Below are 26,741 nucleotides of genomic sequence, written 5' to 3' on the forward strand. Positions count from 1 at the left end.
TGACACCTAGAGAGACTGACTTCTTTAATTCCTCCAGGTGTCTCATGGTTAAATTCTTGCTCTCTCTCTTTTAATTTTTTTTTTTTTTAATCCTCACCAGAGGATATTTGTCCATCCATTTCAGACAGAGTGGGAGGGAGAGAGACAGAAACATTTATGTGTGAGAGGCACATCAATTGCCTCCTGCACGACCCTGACCAGGGCAGGGACCTAACTGCAACTAAGGTATGTGGCGCCCTTGACCAGAACGGAACCAAGACCCTTTGGTTCGTGGGATGACGCTCTAACCGCTAAGCCAAACTGGCCAGGACTTTAAAAAAAAAAAAAAGTATATACTGATTTTGAAAGAGAGATCAATTTGTTGCTCCACTGCTTGACTTAGTTATGCATTCATTGGTTGATTCTCTTATGTGCCCTGACCAGGTTGGAACGTGAAACTTTAGCATAGGGGAGGAGGCTCTTACACACTCAGCTACCTGGCCAGGGCTTAAACTCTTGCTCTTGAATTTAATACCTCAGCCCTCTCCTCTGTAAAATTGGATCAATAATAACTTTCTCATATGGTTGTTATAAAGAGGAAATGAAGAAATAATATTGGTTAGAGAGCCTAGAACAGTGCCTGGCACATAACACTTGTTTACCTTCAGCTACTATTATGATTACTTAGTTTTTAGTGCACTTATTAATTTGCTCTTCAGTGCCTAACAAAGAAATAAAGCAAGAGTTCTAAATCTGGTGGATTCTTTCCCTTCAGCGCCCCATCTCCTTATAGACACACATATCCAGCTCTTCACCCAGAAATGATTACCTCTTTGGGTTCGTTTGCCTGCTTGAGACATGGGGATACATGGCGGTGTCAGGACCTGGACTGATGTCTGGGTCAGACGGATGAGATGTGAACAAACCAGGAGAAGGCAGGTTCAGATGAGAAGAGCCTTGAAAGTTAGCCGACCTCGGCCTCTAGATCAGTGTGGTCTCTACGTCCTGAGCATCCTCAGGCAAGGGACTCCATGTCTTAGGCCTCTTCTTCCCTTTTTGTAGGAAAAAGAATTTACAATTCCCTGTGCCTCCTGTCTCACAGGGGTGCTATGACGACCGTGAAGCAGATTGTAGGGGAGAAGGCTCCGTTGTTCCAAGACTGGAACTAAGAAATGGCCAGGGAGAGGGGGAGGGGACCCACGTGACAAACTCGGCCGGGTCCACTCGGGCCTCCGAGAGCTAGCTCTAGAATGTCTCGTCTCTATGGTGGACGGCCCTCAAGTTCCGGTGCCGACCAGGTTGCTCTTCCGGGGCAACTGCCATCGCTTCCGGAGCGGGACGCGGCGAGCCTGGTTTAGCTGTGTTTCAGCTCCCTCCATCTGTGTCTCGGCCCTCACTACCGCAATGAGCTTCCTCAAAAGTTTCCCGCCACCCGGAGCAGCCGAGGGCCTCCGGCAGCAGCAGCCAGATACCGAGGCGGTGCTGAACGGGAAGGGCCTCGGCACCGGCACTCTGTACATCGCTGAGAGGTAGGGTCCCTGCTCCCGTGAGCTGCCCCGCGCGCCGCCTGGTGCGGAGGAGCGGGGCCGAGACCGCGACCTCGGGGCCGCTGGGAGCGGGAGCGCGGGCCCCGTGGCGCCTCGGGGATGCCTCTGCTGCGAGGGAGGCTCATTGTTCTCGTGCCCTCCTTCCTTTCTCTCTCCCGCAGCGGCGTTCTCTTCATGGATTATGCTTTTTACCCGCCTGTTTACCCGATTACTGGTGCGTGCGTTCCCTTGACTCGAGGTCTCGTTTTAAGGTTTTGAGCGATCAGACCCCGAGTTAGAGTCGTCGATGTGCCTCCCTGTCTTTTCCGATGAACAGATGCAGAGATGTTGCCGTGGGCAGAGTGTGCGTGTTTAGAGCAGATTGTGGAACATTTGGAAAGTTCGGTTGAGGACTGTAGCTTTTTCCCCCCCTGTAGGTATGGGCGGGGAGAGGCACACCCTCAACCCCACGCAGGCTGGGATCGTGTCCAGAGGGACCTGACTCTTCATTTCCCAATTCCATTCCCAGAGGGAATAGCCCTTTTATTTGGCCACCTGGTGTCCTTTGTCCTTTCAGAGTCAGATAGACGTCTTCTAAATGTTGCGGTTTTAAAACTGGGGCCCTGTTTTCCTTGACGTACGCTTCCATTCATTATCAAGCCAACAATGAAACCTTGGATCCCTGCTGTCCTTCACATGTCTGATGTTCTCTCTGCTGCCTCACTTTGGCCAGAGAAAAATTTCAGTTTCTTTTAAAAATATTTTTTAGAGAGAGGTGGAAGGAGAGAAAGAAACATCATGTGGGAGAGAAACATCCACCGGCTGCCTCCTGCACGCCGCCTACTGGGGATCAGGCCCGCCACGCAGGCGCGTGCCCTGAACGGGGAATCCAACCGGGACCGCTCAGTGCATGGGTCGAAGCTCAGTCCATTGAGCCACACCGACGAGAGGAAAATTCTCTACTTTTAAGAGCTCGTGCGATTACGTGGGACCCACACATAACATAGGATAATCTCCATATTTATTGTCAACTGGTTATTAATCTTAATTACATCCACAGACTTCCCTTTTGCCAGGTAACAATATATTCACAGTTTTAACCCCCAGGGATGAAAGTCAGGGTGCCCAGAATTCTGCCTTCCACAGAGTACACACCAAAATGTAAAGACCCTTTGGTTTAGAGGAAAATCTAGAGATTGAACAATGATTAGGCTTTTGGCTAGTCACTGAGGTAGGAACTATGGGTGAGAGATTAAACAAGTTTGGGCTGAGCCGCGGTAATGAGTTTGGTTTGGACTTTGGGGATTAGTTAGACCTAAAAATGTGTGTGTTTATCTTCAGAGCAGTATTAAACAGAGAGGTTTGGAAGTCATTAGTATAAGTGTTAGTGTGTACTTATGGGAATCAGTTAGATACCCAGAAGAGATGGCCAAGGATAGAACCTTGAGGACACATCGAAATTAAGAGGAAGGTCATGGTAGAAGAAACTTGAGAGAGGAACAAAGTAAAATCTGAAAAGCATCTGTTGGGTATTGACACGGAGGTCTTTATCTTTAGTGATCTTGAGAGTTTTCTTTGAAGTGGTGGGAAGTGGAGCACAGATATATTCCTATTCCCTACATAATTCTTTTTCTCTCTGTATATTGGCTCTTTCTATAATATAACCCCCTTTTGGGGAAGGTTCTATGCTTGTTTTTTATTTTGAAAAATTTCAAACTTAAAGAACACTTACAAATGTTGTTAATTAATATCCATAGACCCTTCACAAAGTTAAGATACTGCCATGTTAATGTCTCATTTTTTTTGAGCTATTTGAGACTTGCAGACATGTTGTTGCTTTACCTCTAAATACTTGAATGTTTTCTCCCAAGGATAAGGACATTCTCCAGTATAACCACAGTACAGTTATAACATTGAGGAAGTACAAACTCCTTCTAAATTCTTATCTGTTTAAAAAATTTTTTAGCCCTGGCTGGCTTGGCTCAGCAGTTAGAGAGAGCATCAGCCTGTGGACAGGAGGGTTGAGGGTTCGATTCCCTGTCACAGGCATGTACCTGGGTTGCAGGTTCTATTCCCGGAGTGGGAGGCAACCAATTGATGTCTCTCTCTCATGTGGATGTTTCTCTCTCTCCGTCCCTCCCTTCTGCTCTATTTTTAAAAAATCAATGGAAAAATATCCTAGAGTGAGGATTAAAAATATATATATGTAAAATGTATTTACAAAAATAAATATTTTTGTAAAAAATACATACAAAAAAAGAATGTAAATTATATGTCTATGGTTTAAAGAATTATAAACTAACACCTGTATATCCATGCTCCAGGTTAAGAATAGAACATTAACAGTGCCTTGGACACCTCTATTCATCCCTCTTTACTCATTGTTAGTCTCTTTTCCCTTTCTGTTTTTTCCTACCTAGCATTTCCAAGTCTTGATAGAATCAAGTTCTCAACAAACTGGGAAGGCTTTCTAGATACTGTGACAAATGAGTATTGACATTTAGCCAGGGGAATGAAATGGGGATAAGGGGGAAAGGTTCTAATTAGAAGGACAGGATGCTGAGAGGCAAGGGTGAGAAACATTGTGCTAGGATCTACCTATATGTGTATGTATATTATATATATTTGTGTGTGTGTATAAAATAAAATACATATATATACACAATATAATATATATACACATGTATATACATACATACAGTACACACACACACACACACACACACACACACACAATCTAGCAGTTCTTTATCTGAGGAAATGAGGGAGAAAGAGAAAGCCATGTTCATGAGCTTGGCTTATAGCCCTTAGGCTTTGGGGAAATTTAGGATTTTTAGGCAGAGGGACAGGGTCTGATTTGGTTTTAGGTAAAAGTAGTTTCTCTGATGTATATTGAGAGATTTAGAATTCTCAGGCTTATTTTCAGAGCCTAGTTTTCATAGGAAGTTGACTTTATTCAAATAAGAGGGAGGCCCAGCAGGTGTGGCTCAGGGAATTGAGCATCTGTCCCATGGACTGAGAGGTCCTGGTTGGATTCTCCGTCAGGGCTCTAAGAAAGGGAACAGAGGCGTGAACTATGTAAAATAGATAATTTGAAACAGGTAAAAGAAAATAGGTAATTAAATTAAAAATAGGTAATTTTGCCCAGGCTGGGTGGCTCAGTTTGTTGGAGCCTTGTCCTGTACACCAAAAAGTTTCAGGTTTGATCTCTGGTCAGGGCACTGACGGGAGGCAGCTGATTGATGGTCCTCTCTCATATGGAAATTTCTCTCTCTCCCTCTCTTTCTCACTAATATTAATAAGCATATCCTCAGGTGAGGATTTTTTTTAAAAAGTGAATTTAAACTTAGAAGTAATGTGTTTTATGTCTTACTCAAAAATTAATTTAAAGCCAAATAGTTAAACCAATCCAAATTCAAGACCTCTATTACCTTCCTGTCCCCCCCCCCCCCCATCCCAGGAGTAAAGGACATTGATCATACTGTGCAAAAGCATTGGAAATTAGCAAAACATTAAACATTCCTCTGTATGTTTATTGACTTTCTTTCTAATTCTTGTTCTTTTCTTTTGGGACTCACAGTTTCTTTGGGTCTGGGTAATCTGATTTCTTGGTTTTGGAGGACATTTATTCTAGAACATATAAAAAGAGAATAAATAAAAATCAGAACTTTCCCTGGCTGGTTTGGCTCAGCGGTTAGAGCGTCGGCCTGCGGTCCGGAGAGACCCGGGTTCGGTTCCCGCTAAGGGCATGTACCTCGGTTGCAGTTTGTCCCCGGCCCTGGTTGGTCGTGAGGGTGGCAGCCACTCGATGTGTCCCTTTCACATCGATGTTTCCCTCTCTCTCTCTTCCTCTCTCTCCCTCCCACTCTGTCTGTACAAAAAATGGAAAAATGTCCTCGGATGAGGATTAAAAAAAAAAAAAATCAGAACTTAAAGACAGTAAATGTTGCTTTTAAGTGGAACTTGCTTCTGTTCTGTAAAGTGTATAATCTGTGTCCATATATAAGATTATGAGAGCTCTGTAGGAAGTGTTGTGCCGAGGCAGCATTTGTGTCCTGCCAGCAGTAGGGAACTACAGAGCAATTATGATATTCTTTTAAAGTAAAGGCCATAATTTGGTAGGCACTGACTCTATGCTTATAGTATTTCAGTTTTTCCATCTCCTAATTGAGTCATTAAAGAAAGTTTTGTGGCTCTGGATATTTGAAATTTTGGATACCCAAATTTAGAATACTCCTTTCTGAACTGTGATAATGCCAGGGGAATTTTGAGGTGAGGGAAAAAAATTAGTTTATTTGCTTAAAATAATAATACTTTTAGTAAGGGACTGGTTATATTTCTATGAGACATAGCCACTATTTCATCTCCACATTAAGAAAAAAGCAGTGGATAGGAAAGGCACATACAGCGTGCACAATTTAATTACAATAGTAAAGTCTGTTTCCTTGGGACTAATGGGATGATTCATTCTGGAAAGTTATTTCTAGAGTTTTTACCACTTTAAGCTCCTTAAGATTGATCAATTTAACCCTCCCAAGTGGTTTTGTTGTTGTTTTAATAAGTATGTTCAATGAAAATCTTTCCAAATGATAGTACTATTTCTTTTTTTTTTTTGCTTTTGCTTTTTTAAGTGTACAGTTTGTTCCATTTTAGTATACTTACAGAGTTGTACAATTTTCACCACTATCTAATTCGGCTTTAGTTTTTGATAAGTAAAGATCATCATGTGTTATACATTTGTGTTATGCTGTTAGACATTGATTTCCTTTAGGGGGACTGAAGTGTGAGTTCATCTTCCCTTTATATTGAATATGAATGAGCTGACTGCTGCACTGTCATTGTTCCTGCCCAAGGGAGTCCTAGCTTCTCTTAATGCATTTGATTTTGCTTGGTTGCAAATTAGACACCCAGACTTGTTCAAATTGCATAGAAAAAAGAATGATGTAGGATTTGTATTGTATTGACTTCTTTTTTTAATAACAGCTGTCTTGTAATACTGTAATTCATGTAACAATTTGCCCATTTAAAGTGTACAATTCATTGGTTTTGTAGTCTATTTACAGAGTTGGGTAACCATCATCACAATCAATTTTAAATTATTTCCATTTCCCTCCAGCCCTTTGTAACCACTATACTTTATTAACTTTAATCACATTAACTTTTTTTTTTTTTTTAATATTTTTTTATTGAATTTTAGAGAGAGAGGTGGGGAGAAGGAGATAGAAGCCTCTATGTGAGAAACATCAATCGGCTGCCTTCTGCACAGCCCCTGGGGATCAACCCTGCAACCTGGGCATTTGCCCTGACCTTGAAATCAAACCAGCACCTCTCAGTCCATAGGAAGATGCTCAATCCACACTGGCTGGGCCACACCAACCAGACACATTAACTTTTTTTGTTGTATCTTAAGGACATTTTAGCTTCTTTTTTCCCCCTGCTAAGTGGTGCAGTTCCAGATGGGTGAAATATTATCAAGATTGATGAAAAATAGAGTAAGAAAGATACAAAATTAGCCAGCCCTTTCTCAAAACTCAATGTACTGACTTTGGTTGTATGTTTCCTTTCTACACCAATATAATATTTACATTTGACCACTTTTGAGCTTGCTTAAAATTAGACCTTATCTGTGGTTTTCTTTTAAAGCTGCAGAATAAATGAAAGTCTTCATAAAGTCTGTCTTTCAGTGTGATAATTATTTTATAACTTGTGGTAAGTATGATTATAGCCATTTCATGTCATTTAATGTAGGCCTAGTAGAGAAATGAGTGATTCCCAGGCACTTATTGCGTACTTACATGTTAAGCACTATGCTAGTGGTTTTGAAGAATGTTAGGTAAAGAATATGACTGTTTGTCCTGTCATGTAGCTTACATTCGGTCAGGTTCATACATATCAGATTCATAATCATAAAGTTAAATGCTAAATGGTATATGACTGAGCATAAGTGCAATTTAGAAAAAGAAGAAATTATTATGGACTTGAGTAATTGAAGGGAAGGCTCAAAGAGGAGCTGGGACTTAACTAGACAAAGATGATTTGCAAAAACAAAAAGAAAGTGCCTGAAGACCTTACAAATAAAAGCAAGCATAAGGGCAATAAAAACACACATGTAAATTAAGAAAAATTCTATTTCAGTTTATTTTAATTTTTAGCTAGAGAGAAAGAGACCGTAACAGAATTAGTTTTAAGCAATTCAATTTCTGCTGCTGAATTTTCTTATTTTAGGACTATTTCTAAACAGTAAGCTTGAGCTTATTCATAATTATGCATAAAAGTGTCCAAACTGAACCTTTGTAAACTTAAGGAGGTTAAGTTAGGATTTAATTGCTTGAAATAATCTACTTAAAACATGTTTTTCAGCCGCCTGTCTTGGTTAGATGGCTCTGGATTGGGATTCTCACTGGAATACCCCACCATTAGTTTGCATGCAGTATCCAGGGATCTAAATGCCTATCCACGAGAGCATTTATATGTTATGGTGAATGCCAAATTTGGAGGTATGTATGGTAATTTAATATATTTTTTAAAATTTATTGATTGATTTTAGAGGGAAGATGGGAAAAGAAATATCGATTTGTTGTTCTACTTATTTATGCATTTATTAGTTGCTCCTTGTATGTACTCTGACCGGGGATCGAACTCACAACCTAGTTCTATCAACTGAACTACCCGTTAGGGCTTAGGTAATTTAATATTGAGCTGCCTTTGGCTGCATATTATTATATTTAAAAAAGCAGTCTTTGATCATAATCAATATAATATTTAAGCCATTGACCTATTTTGGATAATAGTTTCTTTTTTTTTTTTTTTTATCCTCACCCGAGGATATTTTTCCATTTTTTGTTCAGATAGAGTGGGAGGGAGAGAGAGGAAGGGAGAGAGAGAGAGAAACATCGACGTGAAGGGACACATCGAGTGGCTGCCACCCGCACGACCAACCAGGGCCGGGGACAAACTGCAACCGAAGTACGTGCCCTTAGCGGGAACCGAACCCGGGTCTCTCTGGACCGCAGGCCGACGCTCCAACCGCTGAGCCAAACCGGCCAGGGCGGATAATAGTTTCTTAAGCAAAATTTCAGCTCAGTAAAATAATTTGGACACTGCCTTTTGCTTTCTATATGTTTGCACTTAGAATTGTTCAGTTATTATGGATTTATATTTCTAATTTTTCCTCTTGGGTTTAATTGTTTATTTTCTTTCTCTCTGTAAAGACATTTATATTTGGCACCCTTATAAGCTCGGATCAGTATATTTTGTGCTTCCAGGAGTTTAGAATAGAACCTGATTTGTTTTGTTTTGTTCTGTTATCAGTGGGAGATGATGTTGCCCTCCCGTTACATTGTGACTGTTATGACTGGAGTGGGAAGGAGTGCTACTGGTATCTAGAAGTTGGAGGTCAGAGGTGCTACTAAACATCCTACAATGCAAAGGATAGCCTTCCACAACAAAGAATTACTCATTTCAAATGTCAATAGTGTCAAGGTTGAGAATCTATGGGATATAATATTCTCAAATTTTGCTGTTGGAGATAACTATGAAGATTCATAAAACTCTAGTGAGGTTGATGAAAGATGGAGTAAGAAAGATAAAAAATCCATTTTTTTAGGCTGCAAACTGTGGGTTGTAAGAAACTAGAGTGTCGTCCCTAGATGCCAAGGTTGCGGGTTTGATCTCTGGTCAGGTCGCATACAAGAAGCAACCAATGAACAGATGAATAAGTGGAACAATAAGTCAATGTTTTTCTCTTTCTCTATCTCCCCACCCCCATCTTCCCTCCCTCTTTCTCCTTCTCCCTTCCTCTCTTAAAAAAAACAACAACAACTAAAAAGAAAGAATTCTCGATGAGAAATAAGTTAGACACAAGGTAAAAACTAAGAAGTTGATACACTATATTGTGTTAGTTTAGTATGTTCAATGTTTGTGGAAATACAGAATTTTGGTATTGAAGGACATTTATTATACCTTTAGTAAAATTTTGCTTTTAAATAATAGGCTGCTTTTCTTTAAAATAGTGTATAAGAGAGTATTCCATAAATTTGCCTGTTGAGCTATTGCTCCTTCAATTTGTGGTTTTAATATAATTTCATGTATAAGGTGACCATTTGTATTCAGTATGACACTAATTATTTAGTAATTTTTAGGCCTTTTGACATATTCTGTCTCATTAAGTGGTAATGACTAATCAGCTATCTGAAAATATTTTTACTAAAGAAGATTTCATTGCCATTGGAAAGGGTCCAAAGATAGGTAAAAATCTAGTCAAGTTTGAAAGAGAGGGTAAAGAAAAGTAAAATCATTTGACCTTGTGTTGTAGTAAGACTTCCAAATGAGGTGTTGGACGGACACAAAGTGACTTTCCATCTAAGTAAATGCAGCTATGATTTCATAACCAGGAGTCTTATATATCATGTTTAGTTTAAGGCATTCATTCATTCATAGAAATGGAAAACCTTAAAGGTACTTTGTCAGTCAATTCCAAATGCTGGTGTGACATGCCCATAAATAGTGTAGAGCACTGTCATTGGGCAAAGGTAAAAAATAAGGTTAGAGGTAGGGTTTGAATAAACCTAGCTTGAATAAAACTAGATAAAGAGAAAAGCACATGGAATAAGAAGACTCTCATTACCTTGGTAGGAAAGGTATTTTCATTTTTCTGCACCCCAATTTCATCCAGAACAATTAGGTGATTGTAGTAATCTTTAGGTCTTAAACCCAGCTACACATTAGAAACACCTGAGGCTCTTGTCAAAAATGCAAATATTGGGAGTCCCAAGTTATAAAGTAAGGATTCAGTAGGTTTGGGGTAGGCATTTTAAACATTTGCCCTATATGGTTATTTATGTATGGTTATTTGCCCTATATGTGTCATTTTTTATTTTCCTAATTGTAAAATTACTATATTTCTGTTTACAGTATTGCCCTAAGGTAGATTCCTAAGCATACAGGGGTGAACAAAAGCTGGTTTACAGTTGTATGTGAAACACAGAGTTTATTATTATATTATTTATTAATTATATTTATTTGTATTATAACTGTAAATCTATTTTTGGCCACCTTGTATAAAAGAAACTGTTAATAATGGTTATTTCTAGGGAGAGAACTAGAGTTGTAGTAGGGACTTACTTTTCCCTTTGAGTCCATAGACTCTTTCATTTATTTTTTTACCAGCATGTATTCTTTTTATAAGTTAAAAAATGATGTTCAGCCCTGGCCAGTTTGGCTCAGCGGTTAGAGCGTCGGCCTGTGGTCCGGAGAGACCCGGGTTCGGTTCCCGCTAAGGGCACGTACTTCGGTTGCAGTTTGTCCCCGGCCCTGGTTGGTCATGCGTGTGGCAGCCACTCGATGTGTCCCTTCACGTCGATGTTTCTCTCTCTCTCTCTCCCTTCCTTTCTCTCCCTCCCACTCTATCTGTACAAAAAATGGAAAAATATCCTCGGGTGAGGATAAAAAAAAAAAAAAAATGATGTTCATTCAGTTACAGAATAATAATTACAGTATGATATTTATTTTCCTCACCTGAGGATATGCCTTTTATTGATTTTAGAGAGAGGAAAGGGGAGAGACAGAGAAACATCGATTGGGCACCTCCTGCACACGCCCTGACCAGGGATTGAACCCACAACTCAGTATGTTCCCCAACTGGCAATCGAACTCAACCACCTTTCAGTATACTGGACAACGCTCCAACCAACCGCTCCACACCAGCCAAGGCTCATTTTGTTTTTAAAAATGCATTGGAAGCCCTGGCCGGTTTGGCTCAGTGGTTAGAGCGTAGGTCTGCAGTCCAGAGAGACCCGGGTTTGGTTCCCGTTAAGGGCACGTACCTTGGTTGCGGTTTGTCCCCGGCCCTGGTTGGGTCGTGTGGATGGCAACCACTCGATATGTCCCTTTCACATCGATGTTTCTCTCTTTCTCCCTACCACTCTATCTGACCAAAATATCGAAAAATGTCCTCGGATGAGGATTAAAAAAAAAAACTGTTAATAGTGGCCATTTAAATTTTTTTCCCTTTTTGCTTATCTATTTTTTATTCTATAGTGAGCTTGTATGACTTACAAAAATCAATTAAAACAAAAAGATTTAGTGGATATCTCTCTATAATTAGTTCCTATGAATAGAATTGTTGTATTAAAGGTCATAAACATTTTTAAAGCTCTTAACATATATTGTCTAATTGCTTTCCAGAAAGTTTGTATCAATTTACATTTTGAATAGTAGTATATAAGAATACCTTTCCACCTTATCTTCATCTGCTTGGAGAAGATTGTTTTAGGGGTCTATTTAAGTATTTTGTTGACTTATCTTATGAAGTAATTAAAACATTGAAAAGTGCAGAGTAATAAAAAAATTTTTATTATTTAATATCCAGCATAAATTATATTTTTCATAATTACTCTAGTCTTTTAAAAAAAAAAAGTACATTAATACTTTTGAAATCCTTTTTGTATCCTTTCCTATTTCATTCCTTACTCTCTGTCTCTGGAGTTAAACATTATTCTAAAGATGGCATGTGTCCTTTCTGTCTGTGCTTTTAGTTTTTACTGAATATCTGTATACTTATAAGCAATAGAATGGTTTGGTTTTATGTTTAAAGTTTTAATGTAAGTGGTATTATATGTATTCTGCAACTACCTTTTTCACTCAATTATATTTTCATTTTTATTATTTTTTATTTTATTATTTTTTTCTCACCTGAGGATATGCTTTATATTGATTTTAGTGAGAGGAAGGAAAAAAGAGAAAGAGAGAAAATAAAACATCAATCCGTTGCCTCCCATAAGTACCCTGACCAGAGATCGAACCAGCAACCCAGGTCTGTGCCCTGACTGGGAACTGAAGCCACCGCTTTCGGTGTACAGGGTAATGCTCCAGCCAACTGAGCCACACCAGTCAGGGCTTTTTAATTACCTTTTAATTTTTATTTTTCAATTACAATCTACATTCAACATTATTTTGTATTAGTTCCAGGTATACAGCATAGTGGATGGACGATTATATTTTTTTATTATATTTTGATACATATAAATCACATTGTTCATTTTTAACTGTTACCTATAAACATAATATGATCATGTTATAATATATGTTCCTTTTTTTTTTAATAGCTGTATTTGATGATTTTATTTATTTTTTTATTATTTTTCCTTAATCCTCACCCGAGGACATTTTTTCATTTTTTGTTCAGATAGAGCGGGAGGGAGAGAGAGAGAGAAACATCGATGTGAAAGGGACACATCGAGTGGCTGCCACCCACACGACCCAACCAGGGCCGGGGACAAACTGCAACCGAGGTACATGCCCTTAGTGGGAACAGAACCCGGGTCTCTCTGGACCGCAGGCCGATGCTCTAACCGCTGAGCCAAACTGGCCAGGGCTCTTTCCTTTTTTTTTAAATTTAGTCCTCATTCAAGGATATTTTTGCATTGCTTTCTAGATAGAGTGGAAGGGAGAGGAAGAGAGAAACTTCGATGTGAGACACACACATCATTTTGTTGCTTCCCATACGACCCCCACTGGGGCCAGGGATCAAATCTGCAACCCAGGTACGTGCCTTTGACTGAAAATCGAACCCAAGACCCTTCAATCCGAGGGCTGGTGCTCTAACTACTTATCAGCATTTATTATCTTCCACTAGTACATATAATACTTTAATAAACATTTATGTGCAGACTCCTTGTGTACACAATATGTACTTAGACCAGGAGTTGCTGGATAATAGCATCTCCAGAGTGGTTGTAGTGGTTGTAGCAATTTCCACTTTCACCAGCAGCATTTGCATGTTCTGTTTATTGAACATTTATATTTTAACATTTGTTAATTTATTTGTTTGGTCAATTAACTTTGATGGGCCTTGGTTTCTCGTTTATAAGTTGTTGGTGATGAATTACATCAGTGTTTTATAAACTACTGCTGTGCCCTTTGTTTCAAAGTGAAAGGTGAAAGAAGCAGGTGACACTGGAACTGTACTTAATTAGAGGCCTGACTGTTTGAGTTTCCTTACCTCCACCATGACACTGGGGGGCTCGGAATCCCTAGGGCTCAGTGAAGTACAGGGTGACTAGACCAGAGAGGCTATCCAGAGTCTTTTGTAGCTCCAAAATAACTATGTTCTTGTAATTTGAAGTAAAAATTGAATTGCAGTATTTAGATACATCAATAAGCATCCTTTAAGAAATTCTTTTAGGTTTTTTTTTTTTGTCTAAAACAAATAACATCATTAAAAAGTTATTTTTATTCCCTTTCTAGAAGAATCAAAAGAATCTGTTGATGAAGAAGAGGAAGACAGTGATGATGATGTTGAACCTATTGCTGAATTTAGATTTGTGCCTAGTGATAAATCAGCATGTGAGTGTTCTATATAATTGATTCTTTTTCCCCTTTTGTACCAATTATTCCCCGTTGATACACTTTCACTTTTACCCTCCACCTCTGTTCTGCTTTTTCTTCATTTTAGCATCTCTAATATTGAGAATCAGATTCCTATTAATAATCAAAGTTTGTGAATGTATAGTAGACACAATGTTTTTTGGTGTGCTTTGTTAATAGAAGGATCCGGTTATTTTTATAACTGAGAAACATATTTTATGACTGTGAATCTCACCAGGTAGAGGGCAGAGGAGTCATGGCAGTTCCAAAGTGGAAGATGTCAGGATAACTGGAAAGAGCCCTTTAGCTGCAAGGGGCTTCACTCTGATACCAGCAGTCTGTTCTCGGACTCCTTTTCTCAGAAAATCCAATGGGCATGAAGAGATCTCAATAATATCTTGAAATTATCATTTTAAGTTGATGCAGCTTCTATTAGGGAACTAGCCTTCTTCTTTTATCACTTAAAACCCTATATGTTTATTTAACATTCCTTTAGACAGGTCACTGTCAAAGTTATTTCTTTTTCCCAGACCCAGATCCTGTTTATCTAAGGGCATTTCCCCTTCCTTCCTAAGACCAGAATGCAGTCAGTGACCTCATGGAGTCTTGTTACTCGAAGTACCTGCAGTTCTCAGTAATTTGTGACTTGTTCATTGCCATTAAGCACTTTTTAAGATTGATTCTCTTTGGAATTTGGCAGGTTTTGTGAATATTGTGACCCTAGTATACCTCTTCTTTACCCATTAAATTTATTTGCACTGATGGTTATTTAATTAAATATTTATTGCACATTGGTCAGAAAGAAATATTAATTACAACTTAATTTCCTTGTTCAGTGGAGGCAATGTTCACTGCAATGTGTGAATGCCAGGCTTTGCATCCAGATCCTGAGGATGAAGATTCAGATGATTACGATGGAGAAGAATATGATGTGGAAGCACATGGTTAGTGAAATGGGTATTTTATTTTTCTATTTATTTTTTTTGTTACTCCTCACCTGAGGATATTTTTCCATTGATTTTTTTTTTTTTTTTAGATAGAGTGGAGGGGCTTGGGGGGAGACATCAGTGTGAGAGAAACATATTTGGTTACCTCGCTTATGACTCAGTCAGGGCTGGGAATTGAACCTGCAACCCAGGAACATGCCCTTGACCAAGAATTGAACCCAAGACCTTTTAGTCCATGGGCTGATGCTCCAACCGCTGAACCATTTTAAAAATGTTGTTTGTTTAATTTTAAGTATTTATTTGTACTAAGGGAATGAGATTATGATGTTTATATCTCTATTAATTACCCATATAATGTGATTATATTATAATGAAAGTGAATGGCACAATTCATGTCTCAGCCAAATTGGAAAACCTTATGGGCTTCCCAAGCTTGATGGTAAAAAACAAATTATTGGGATGGTGGGGACAAAATGGTTAGAGATCAATGGAAGGAAAGAAAATGGTAGATAGGAAAGTGGGTAGTCAGGAGAGTCGTTTTAAGTTGATGCAGCTGCTACCAGGGAACAAGCCTTCTTTTATCACTTAAAACCTGTATCATCTAAATCTTTATTTAGCATTCTTTTAGACAGCTCATTGCCAAAGTTATTTCTTTTTCGAGGAACCAGACCTTGTTTATCTAAGGGTATTTCCCCTTCCTTCCTCAGGCCAGAGTGTAGTCAGTAGCTTCTTGGAGTCTTGTTACTCCAGGTGCCTACTGTTCTTTTTTCTTTTCTCCATGTTCTCCTGTACCTTCTGGCTTTCCAAAGCCCTTTCCTTCATAAGTATCTACTTCTTGACCTGAGACAAACTCATTTCTCACATTTTCCTTTATATATCTAAACACATTCTCATCTTAGCTGAGATTTTTGAATAATTTTTTAATTCTTTTTGTGTTTTCCAGAATTTGTGATTTTTTACAAGGAGAATGTATTTTAATTAAAAAGCCTTCAGTACCAATTAATAACAAATTAATTTGCACTTATCTGTACATTTTCCACCTTGGAATAATATAAGACCCCCCTGACTTCAGGAACACCCTTTTTTCCTTTAATTCCTGGACTTTGGATTCTTTGGGAATTGTTGTTTACTGACACTTTCTTGGAACCCCTTCTCATCCTAGAGGGTAGGGACAATTTCTTTTTTCTTTTTTATCCTCACCTGAGGACATTCTTCCATTTTTTGTTCAGATAAAGTGGGAGGGAGAGAGAGAGAGAAACATCGACGTGAAAGGGACACATCGAGTGGTTGCCACCCACACGACCCACCCAGGGCTGGGGACAAACTGCAACCAAGGTACATGCCCTTAGCAGGAACCGAACCTGGGTCTCTCTGGACCACAGGCCGACGCTCCAACCACTGAGCCAAACCGGGACAATTTCTCTATCTTCAACAGATGGTCTGTATATGTGTGTTAAATGAATGTTGAAAAGTATTTTCCTAGAAACCTTTTTTCTCTGTACCTTATCTTCAGGAAATGCATTATTGAGTATCCATTTGTTTCCTCATTGTGTTATAATAGCTTAAAGATTTTTTATTTGTTTAGAACAAGGGCAGGGGGACATTCCTACATTTTACACCTATGAAGAAGGATTATCCCATTTAACAGCCGAAGGCCAGGCCACATTGGAGAGATTAGAAGGAATGCTTTCTCAGTCTGTGAGCAGCCAGTATAACATGGCTGGAGTCCGGACAGAAGATTCAATAAGAGATTATGAAGGTAAGTATCCTTCTTTCTCCTCAGTGTGGACAGTTAGACGTTCACTTAGGCAGCAAGTTAAACTATGGAGAGACATGAATAGGTTCTTTTGGAAAATTAGGACAGAAATCTCAGAATTAACTCTTTATAGTGTGAGAAGCAAATAGAGAATTACAAAAAATGGGAATTCTCGTGTAAATTTTTTTAAAACATTTTTTCCTAACTACAAAAATAGTCTGTGTTCATAAATATTTTTTAAAATATTTAAAAACATAGGCATAGGCAAGGAAGAAATGAAAAATGAAGTATAATTCTAATTGAAGATATCTATTAATTTTCTGTTGCATATCTTTCCAGTCTTTTTGTTTGCTTATGTGTATACTGTGTGTGTGCGCATGTGCTCATTGATGCTGACATTTTGTTGTTGTTGAATTCCTACACGATTATATGTAAAACTAGAATAGTTAATTAATTTAAAGGGTTAGGCAGCATTTAAGAACCTTGAGTTCTCTTCTTGTGACAAACATCTGGACCCTAAACAAGTGGCTTTAAATGTTTATGTTTTAGTTGTCTCATATTTGTACATTTCTTTGTAAATATTTTCCCTGTTAGATTGGTTCCCTTTTCTAAGTATCCTAGATTCTTGAAGTATTCATTTGATTTAGCCTTTCTATTTATTTTCTTACCCAATCCAGTACTGAGTTCCTTGGATTTTTCTTTTAAATGATTTAGATCTCCTTGCTATTACTACTGCTATCCTCCAAATGTAGGCCTTTTTCTTCTCATGCTGGATTTACTGTAGTACATTTTTGCCTCCATCATCCCTTCCTCCTCCTCACTGTGCCATATTAATCTTCTGAGAACACTTTGTGTCACCCCTGTATAAAGGTATCTTCATAAGTGGTTGCCTGATACCATATAAAGTTCAAGCTCATCACTCTGATTCAGAAGAGAGAACACTGTCTTTGCCCCAAATGTTTCCAGTCTTGTTCCTACTACCCTGAACAAAACATTTAGATAGTGCTTTTATGTGCCAGCCCAATTTAAGCACATGATAAATAATTTACTCATTTAATTCTTCCAAGAACCCTCTGTGGCAGATGCTATTATGATCCCCATTTTATATAGAATTTAGGCACAGAAAGATCATATAACTTGCTTTGTGTCAAATAGCTAAAAAGTGGTGAGAGGATTAAATAAGCTAATATGCAAAAATAATATATCAGGCACTGTTAGAAACACTTCTTACATCTTGCATATATTTGATATATGTGACTAATATATGTTGTGGCAGAATTTTAATTTTTACTGATGTACGATATATATATATATATTTAAATCCTCACTAGAGGACATTTTTTTCTATTTTTTGTTCAGATAGAGTGGGAGGGAGAGAGAAGAAGAGAGAGAGAGAGATAAAAACATTGACGTGAAAGGGACACATCAAGTGGCTGCCATCCGCACGACCAACCAGGGCCAGGGATAAACTGCAACTGAAGTACATGCCCTTAGTGGGAACCGAACCCAGGTTCTCTGGACTGCAGGCCAACGCTCTAACCGCTGAGCCAAACCGGCCAGGGCCTGATGTACAATATTCTTAAAGAGAGTCAGTTACCATCTTTTTCTTTCATTACATTTAAGTTTCTCTCATAATGCTCTGATCAACATCTCCATACACATAGCATGTTGACATAGGGATCCTGAAGCTCTGGGATATTTTAATTTGGAAAATGTAGGCTTTAGATCACAGTGTTATTCCTGTATCTCCTCTCCATTTTAAGCATTAGCTGGTGAGCCTTTAACACAGGCTTTAGGGTGAGATGGCTCAGATTATTTCTAGTGCTCTACCAAACTCATAGCTGAAAGAATGCAAGGTGTTACCTTTTTTAATTACAGTGATTGACTGGAGAGTGCCCTTGACTATTGAAAAAGGCCTTTTATTATTGGAGGTTGTATTTTTTTAATTATAAAATTCCTTATTTAATTTTTTGTAGCAAATGATTTTAAGGCCTCAAACACTTTGCTAAAATGAAATTTTTTTGAACTTTTATTCCTAAGCCTTATTAGCATATTGAGAGTTGCCTGTATATAAAACTTTTTCAACCTATACCATTCTCCATCTTCTAAACTCCTAAGTACTCACATCACCTTTTTCGCCATTTATTTAACTAGTTTGACCTGTGAATATCCTTTTTTTATATTTTATTAAAAAAATTTTTTTTTCTTTATTGATTTATAGAGAGAGAGGAAGGGAGAAGGAGAGAGAGATAGAAACATCAATGAGAGAGAACATCGGCCACCTCCTGCATGCCCCCCACTGCGGATCGGGCTCACAACCTGGCATGTGCCCTGACCGGGAATCGAACTGGTGACCTCTTGGTGCATGGGTCGACACTCAACCACTGAGCCACACCGGCCGGGCTGCATATCCTTTTTTTAAAATTGATTTATTTTTAAAATTTTAAAATAAAAATTGTATGTATTTAAGGTATGTGACATGTTTTGCTATACATAGTGAAATGACTGTTGTAGTCAAGCTAATTAAATTCCATCTCCATACATAATTAACTTTTGGTGTGTATGTGTATGGTGAGAACACCTGAGATCTGTTTTAGTAATTAAGTCTTTTTGTCACTTAAGCACATGTACTATCTACTAGTGGCATTTCAGTTCCTTCATATGCGTATTTATGTTAAGAGGTGTTTATTGAGCTACTGTGCCAGGTACAGAAAATACGGCAGTGCTCAAGAAAGGTGAGGTTATTATCTTTGTATCGATTTTAGAGGAGAGAAAAATAACTTATTGGGCCGTTAAAGTATATTGTGGTACAACACTGAGATACAGGGGAAGCTTGAGTAGCTGTGGCATCAGAAGCTGGACCCTTCACTAAACCTGGATAGCGAGGGAGAGAATCAAGCTTCATGGAATAAGCAATATCTAAGGCAAGATCTGAAAGATGCATAAAAGTGACCCTGGTGAAGAGGGATTGCATATAGGATGTGGGGAGTGGCAGGTAAATGGATCAGCCATGTGCTAAGGTACAACAGACCATTCAGCCTTGGGAACTGAAAGTAGTTCATTATGTCTGGAACTCTGAGACTGAAGGGTAGTTATAGCAACAGATTAAGTGGTTAGTGAACTGAGCTGTTATCTGAAAGGAACTTGAAGCTGTGTTAAAGAATTTCAACTTTACGCTTAAATCAGTGGGAAGCCATGGAAAAATTTTAGTCTGATTAGTGTTTCTCTGGCTACGATATGGAAATTAATTGCAGAGGGAAATGCTGGAGGAAAGAAGAGAAGCCCTGTTAAGTAACTTGAAGTTTTAAATTAGATGAGAACTACCAAATTAGGTAGTGGTAGTGAATATCAAAACACTTAACAGATTTGAGAGATATTTAAGAGATAGAAGCAACAGAAGTTAAGAGACATGGCGGGGGTTTCTGGATTGGGCTGCTAAAAGATATCCTTTAGCGAAACAGGAAAGAGAATCATTTTCTATGTGGAAAAAGGATGAGTTAATTTCAGATATATATTACATTTTTGTGCCCTGCTCGATGTCCAGGTGGTGCATTGCCAAGGGGCAGCAGGCAGAAGCCAGTTTGTGGCGGTCTGAAGAGTTGAGGGGTAAATGGGAGCTGAGGAGGGGGAGAAAGCAGGTGTAGAGAGCTCTTTTTTAAAAAATCCTCACCCCAGGATATTTTTCCATTGACTGTTTTTAAGGGAGGGAGAGAGAGGGAGAAACATCGATTGGTAGCCTCCCACCTGACCCCAACCAGGGCTGGGGATTAAATCGTGACCAAGGTATGTGTCCTTAATGGGGAATTGATCCCGAGACTCTTCAGTCCTCAGGCCAACACTCTAACTGCTGCGCCAAACTGGCCAGGGCTGGAGAGCTTTTTCCAGAGGGCGTTGCTTTTCTTGTCCTAACTTCCTCCTCCTTTTTTTTTATTAATCCTCACCCAAAGATATTTTTCCTTTGACTTTTAGATAGAGTGAGAGAGAGGGATGGGGGGAGAGAGAGAGACAGAGAGACATCGATGTGAGAGAGACATCAATTGGTTGCCTCCTGCACAACCCTGACTGGAGCTGGGGATCAACCTGCAACCCAGATACATGCCCTTGACTGGGAATTGAACCAGCAACCCTTCAGTCTGAGGGCCTATGCTCTAACTGCTGAGGCAAACCGGCCAGGGCCTCCTCCCCTTTTTAAAAACAAGATGAGATAAACAGGAACCTTGCTGTACTTTGTGTTTTCTCCTGAATTATGTCATAAGCTCTATGAAGATAGGACTTGATACCTTTAAAAAAAAGTCACGCAGAAATCCCTAGTTTTGTGAAGAGTGAACCATTGGTGCTTACTGAGTTTGCAAGTTCCTACATAGTATTATGTTAGTGTTGAGATTGAGAATTTACAAAGTATATGTTTAGTGTTTAGACTCATTTTACCTTGGCCTAAATCCACAGGTGGCATTTTTCTTTCTCAATTTGTTCCTTGATACTTGAAGTTTCAAAATAGAAATAGCAACTCCTAACCAACAGAGGGCACTAGCTTCCTTCTGGTCAAAATATATGCTGAATCTTGACCTATCTGAAGTGCTCTGCAGACCATTGCTCAGCGGTTAATTTTTTTTCTTCAGATGGGATGGAGGTAGATACTACACCCACAGTTGCTGGACAGTTTGAGGATGCAGATGTTGATCACTGAAAATGATTTTATGCTGCTTTGGGGTAAGTTTATTTTTCCCTTATTACTGAACATGAAAATCCTGTCGAATAATTAATTTTTATTGTCATAATTCAGGACGACTATAAAATGAGCAGTATGGGAAAAAGTTATCCATTTCTGACATTATTGAAAATTTTGTGTATTTTTTTTCACTAGGAAGTCAAGGTCTGCAAATATGGTGATGTTTAGTTTGATTCACATTTACTGAGCATATTTTTTTTAAACTATGTTTTTTTAGAGGGAGAGAGAGAGAAACATCAATGAGAAAGACACATTGATTGGCTGCCTCCTGCAAGCCCCCCAGTGGGGATCGAGCCTACAACCTGGGCATGTGCCCTGACCGGGAATTGAACGGGTGACCTCTTGGTTCCTGGGTCAGTGCTCAACCACTGAGCCACACCGGCTGTGCATTTAACATATTCCAGCCACCGAGAGTATGTGGAAGAATAAGACACACCAGTCTTCCGTGAACTGAGGAGAATGACATTAACTCTTTATTCAGAAATGGAGTTCTCCCTGCTTATATTGCATGTATGCATAACCTATGGACATAGACAACAATGCTGGGGGGCGGGGCGGGATGGGGAGTAGTGGTCTGGGGGAGGAGGAGAAACATCTGTAACAAAAATAAATTAATAAAAGTTGGAGGGGGAAAAAAAGGAAATGGACTTCTCACTGGTTGGCTCTGGTGGGAGCTGCAAAGCCTGAGATTATGTCCTGATCTGTTCTTGAGTCACTTTTTCCCATTTGTGAAACCTTAACATGTTCATCAGAAGACACAAAGCAGAAATTTGCTGCAACTCACTGCTATTCAAATTAGGGAGAGAGTAGAAGTAATTCCAAACTTATTTTAAGCCTTTACTCATAATCTTGTATTGGTTCTCTACTTCTGAAAATAATGGTGGACTAAGGTCCTAGGCACCTTACTGTCAAGGCTGATTTGCCAGACTATAACAAGTCCATGTACAGTTGCCCAAAAGCTATCATTTTCCAAGTTGCTTCATACCTGCTTTTCCTGACTGGTAACAAGTGTTCACTGCCAATTTTCTCTCCTCTGATCTTCTCGTGAGCTTTGCCAGCAGTTTGTCCCTGACTGTTTATTTGCTACATGTTACTTTGAGAAATCAGTTGTCCTTTGCAAGCTTGAATATCTCAACTGTATGTTAGATAATAACTGAAGGTCATGTAATTAGTTCATATCACAAGAGCTAAGACCAGTAATCCTAGCAGCCCTTCTTTATAAGCTGTAAGATTTTCACATTGTTAAATTACTGTCCCTTTTTCTCTTCTATAATATTGTCCTACCTCTGACCTGATAGCATTTTCTTGAACAGTAGCTTTCTTCCAGTCTTTGAGATGCTACTTCTATCCAGGTCCTTTATTTTTTATTTTATTTTATATTTTAAATCCTCCCTGAGGATATTTTTTTCTTTATCTTCAGATAGAGTGGGAGGGAGAGACAGAGAGAGGGGAACAGAAACATCACTGTGAGAGGGACACATCGATTGGTTGCCTCCTGTAAAACCCCGACCAAGGCCGGGGACTGAACCGCAACCAAGGTATAGACCCTTGATTGGAATCAAACTTGCAACTCTTTGGTCCACAGGCCAATGTTCTAACCACTGACCAAAACTGGCCAGGGCGAGGTCCTTTATTTTATTAAAGAAGATAATAATTGCATAGCAAGATTTATATATTTTGGCTTGACTCTTCTACCATTGTCAGACATCTAATTAGGTTGTGAGATTCGTTATTTCAAGTTCCATTTACCTTCCAGATTATTATCATTATGAATATGACATTGCTTCTTGTACTAACCATGAATTGTAATAAATGGATCTCTGCTTTCAACTCAGGTGATGCCACTTGAACTACTAGAGAATATTTTCTTAGAGTTCATCTCTTTCTTGAAATACTTGATTTTTATTTCCACAATATTTACTTCTGTCACTGGTAGCCATACAGTCTAAAATTAGCAATGTCTTCTCTGCAGTGAGCTAAAAAATTGTATTCATATTGCTGGATCTCTGTTAACTTTAATTTTCAGATTTCATAGTTTCAGATGTCAGTACTTCAGTATTTTATTTCATGGGACCTCTTTGTGCAAACTTAAGTCTTCCCTTATGTTGTACATTTTGTTTATCATACTCTTTACAGCTTGTTGGTTTTTCAGTTCAGTAATATTTATTTCTTATCTTTTATTGAATCTGGAAAAGAGATTTTTTTAAAATCTGTCTTTCACATATTTCTTCTTGAAAAAGAGACTATTCAGAGAACACCAGGCACTCTATTAATAAGGATTATGAGAAACTCATTTGGTCAGTCACTAATGGTTGCACAAATGGGACATTACTGCAGTTCCCTGGCGAGAATTCTTAGGATTTTCTGTAATGTAATTTTATGGTGAAATAACCATAAAATAGCCACAGACTTTCTAATGAGGTGATTTGTTTTCTGTTCATTTTATGCTACAGCTGGAGCGGAGAGATATTTCATTCATAAAGTTTATACAAGTTCTTCATCTGGATAATTGGCCTGAATTCCAAACAATGTCTGTAAATTTTTAATCACTTAAAATTGTATTTGCCTTTAAGGAATGAACAAGGATTAATTAGAGTGTTTATGTAACAATGAAAATTTTCAAGGTAATGGAACCCAGGACCTCTCAATGTATGAGATAATGTGAAGGGGAAGGCACATGAATTGTGGACTCAGAACTCTACCACACACATACTGGCTCTGCATCTTTGGACAAAGCATATTATAACTTCTCTAATCCTGTTTCTTCATCTGAAAGAAGGGAATGATGATAACTATCCAGCAGGATTGTTGCAAAGACTGAGATATAATAATATCTAAGTCTGGTGGCACTCTTGACTAGGCATTTAATAAATAACAGCTATTGTTACAAACACTGTAAACCTTTTGTTTTTCAGATTCTGCTCATAACTCTAGGAGAGAACTTGGTGCCTTTTCCACTGTGGAGTGGGTGTTGATGAAAGTATTTTTCCTTCTCCAAAACTTACCTGAACCAGTTCTTTCTTGAGACAGACTGTACTGAGACAACAAGTTGTCACCAGCAGAAGAAACTATGGTCTTTATTAACAAAGGTGAAGTAACTTAACCAAGAGGGTATTTGTAGTTTATCATTTATCCCCAAACTTTCTATGTCTAGGTACCCTCTGAGTAGGCCTGTAATTCTTGGATTCAGTTTATGCATCTTCTGTAACCTAGCAGGGGTATATGGTGAAAATGCACAGGCACTTAGGTATTGGTAGACTAGATGGGAGAGAGGCTGATTCTAAGATATACCCCTTTAGGACCTAAGGATATCCTTACCCTTAAAAAGAAAGGCAAAGATGTCAATGTATCCTGGCCTCTCCTCATTCTCCACAGGGGTAATGATCTTATTACTAATTGAGACCCAGATTAATTCATTCAGGCATCTCTAGGGAGCCTCTTTGGAAACATCCCAGCCACACATACTAATACAAGTGCTTCTTCCGACTAGCTTTTGCTCCTTGCACCATGTTTCACCAGTCTGTTCTAACCTCTTAGGTTATGTTATACCCTTTAATTTCTAGCCTCTTAGTTCAGTTTCTGTAACAGAACACATGAAATTGGGATGAAGTCCTCAAAGTGCTTCACATGATAATTGTTTTGTCTTTGTAATAGCTTAACAAATAAATCTAGGTTTTCTATGTTATTGTATTCTCATTCTTGACTAAAATCATTAAGGAAATGTGTTTTTTTAAAAAGTAAATGCAAAAAAATTAGAATCTTGCTGGTATTATTTTTGTTTGACTTCTACTGAGAACATGAACATAAAATGAGTAAAAAAGTGTATTTGTATTGTAAGAGCTTCTGGCAAATATTTAGTAGGGCAAGGGTTTAACACATTTTAAGGAATTTCTGCTTCTTCCACTTGGATTAGGAGTAACTACTTTTCTTATAGCATACTTAACTCTCAATTTTCAGTTTATATTTACAGATTTATACTTGAACTTCAGTGCTGTTATATGACCTTAAAAATATGGTTAGAAAAGCTATTCAGAATCACTTGACTAATTAGTTACTAAACTTTGTCACCATTAAGTCCAATGTTCTTTTCAACACTTTCACTTGGTTTCCCTCATTCTTCATGGTAAACTGAAAAAAAGTAATTTTTCTTTTTCTGACCTTCTTAGAAATACTAAATTTTGTTACAATAGGTAAGTAACAAATAGGTTACTGTCCTGGGTTCTCTGTATACATTATGCATATATAAAATTCATAACTACACATGAGGTATAGGTGTTTTTATTATCTTACTTTAGAGATGAAGAAATAGTTTTATTGAGAGGTAAAGTAATGCTTAATATCAGAGATTGTGAGCTGTGATTTAAAAAAAATTTTTTTTTCTTTATTGATTTTAGAGAGAGAGGAAGTGAGAGGGAGAGAGAGAAACATTGATGAGAGAGAACATTGACTGGCCACCTCCTGCATGCCCCCCACTGGGGATCAGGCCCATGACCTGGGCATGTGTCCTGACCAGGAATCAAACCGGCGACCTCCTGGTGCACGGGTCGACGCTCAACCACTGAGCCACAACGGCTAGATGTGAGCTGTGATTTTAAAGCCTTACCATCTACCAGCAGCTGAAAGGAAGCAAATTCTCTTTACTTTGGAATTTTCGATGTTAAAATTTCAGTGGACACAGGATGTTCCCCAATTTCTCTGCTACGAATCTCAGCAGCACTCATTCTATCCTAGACGTTTATCCATTCTTGTAAGCAGTCAGGGTATTCTCATGCGTGGGCTGATCTTAGATATTCTATTTGAGTTTCTTTTGACTTTATTTTATAGGAAAAAGTTTACTTAGCAAGTTACAGAGGTAGAAGTGAGCTGTAGAAGAAATGGGCTCAGGAAACAAGCTACAGAGGCAAAAGAAGGGCCCTTGGAACTTAGGAGAAAGAGAGAGGCAAGGGAACCACACCTGGTGGGGGGAAAGTAGGGGGCAGAGGTGTGCTCCAGAGAGAGAACAGTCCTTGAGTTCCTTTTTAAAGTCATGCTTACAGACTTGTACTTGTAACTTTCAGTCAAATATAAAGTACTCTGATAATATACCAACAAAATGTCGAGAAGATTCTGTGCAGTGTGTTTCCTGTAGGCATTGCTGTGGTCAGCCTGGTATTGTTGATAATGTACTCAACCACGCTGCAAGAGACCAAGCATCTGCTCGTGGGGCAGACAAGATGCTTAACCCTTCTGGACCTATTTCCTTACCTCTAAAACGAGGGGGCTAGACTAAATGGCTTTCTAAGAGTCAACTGTCATATTCTGTAATACTAGTCAGTTGCACCCATATCTCTGAGAAAGTAGGAGGAGACAGGAAAGAGATTATTAAGTCAAACTTTTTTTTAATCCTCACCTGAGGATATTTTTCCATTGAATTTTAGAGAGCGTGGGAGGGAGGGAAG

The 26,741-nt window shown here is 38.6% G+C and overlaps 1 protein-coding gene across 2 annotated transcripts; it reads left to right on the plus strand.

Annotated features, from left to right (window-relative positions):
- Positions 1 to 1,300: 1,300 nt before the first annotated feature.
- Positions 1,301 to 24,958, plus strand: CLNS1A (chloride nucleotide-sensitive channel 1A). 2 transcript variants are annotated; one of them, XM_036259021.1, is made up of 7 exons: positions 1,301 to 1,508; positions 7,866 to 8,002; positions 13,752 to 13,850; positions 14,708 to 14,815; positions 16,404 to 16,577; positions 21,194 to 21,284; positions 24,219 to 24,958. In XM_036259021.1, exons 1-6 carry the CDS (start codon positions 1,384 to 1,386, stop codon positions 21,259 to 21,261), a joined length of 711 nt encoding a protein of 236 aa, XP_036114914.1. In that variant the 5' UTR covers positions 1,301 to 1,383; the 3' UTR covers positions 21,262 to 21,284; positions 24,219 to 24,958. The 2 variants fall into 2 exon arrangements, with proteins under 2 accessions (XP_036114914.1, XP_036114915.1); XM_036259022.1 differs by lacking the exons at positions 21,194 to 21,284; positions 24,219 to 24,958 and adding an exon at positions 18,796 to 18,844.
- The last annotated feature ends 1,783 nt before the right edge of the window (positions 24,959 to 26,741 follow it).

Source organism: Molossus molossus, unplaced genomic scaffold (genome assembly GCF_014108415.1).
Source record: "Molossus molossus isolate mMolMol1 unplaced genomic scaffold, mMolMol1.p scaffold_m16_p_13, whole genome shotgun sequence".
NCBI classification, from domain to species: Eukaryota; Metazoa; Chordata; class Mammalia; order Chiroptera; family Molossidae; genus Molossus; species Molossus molossus.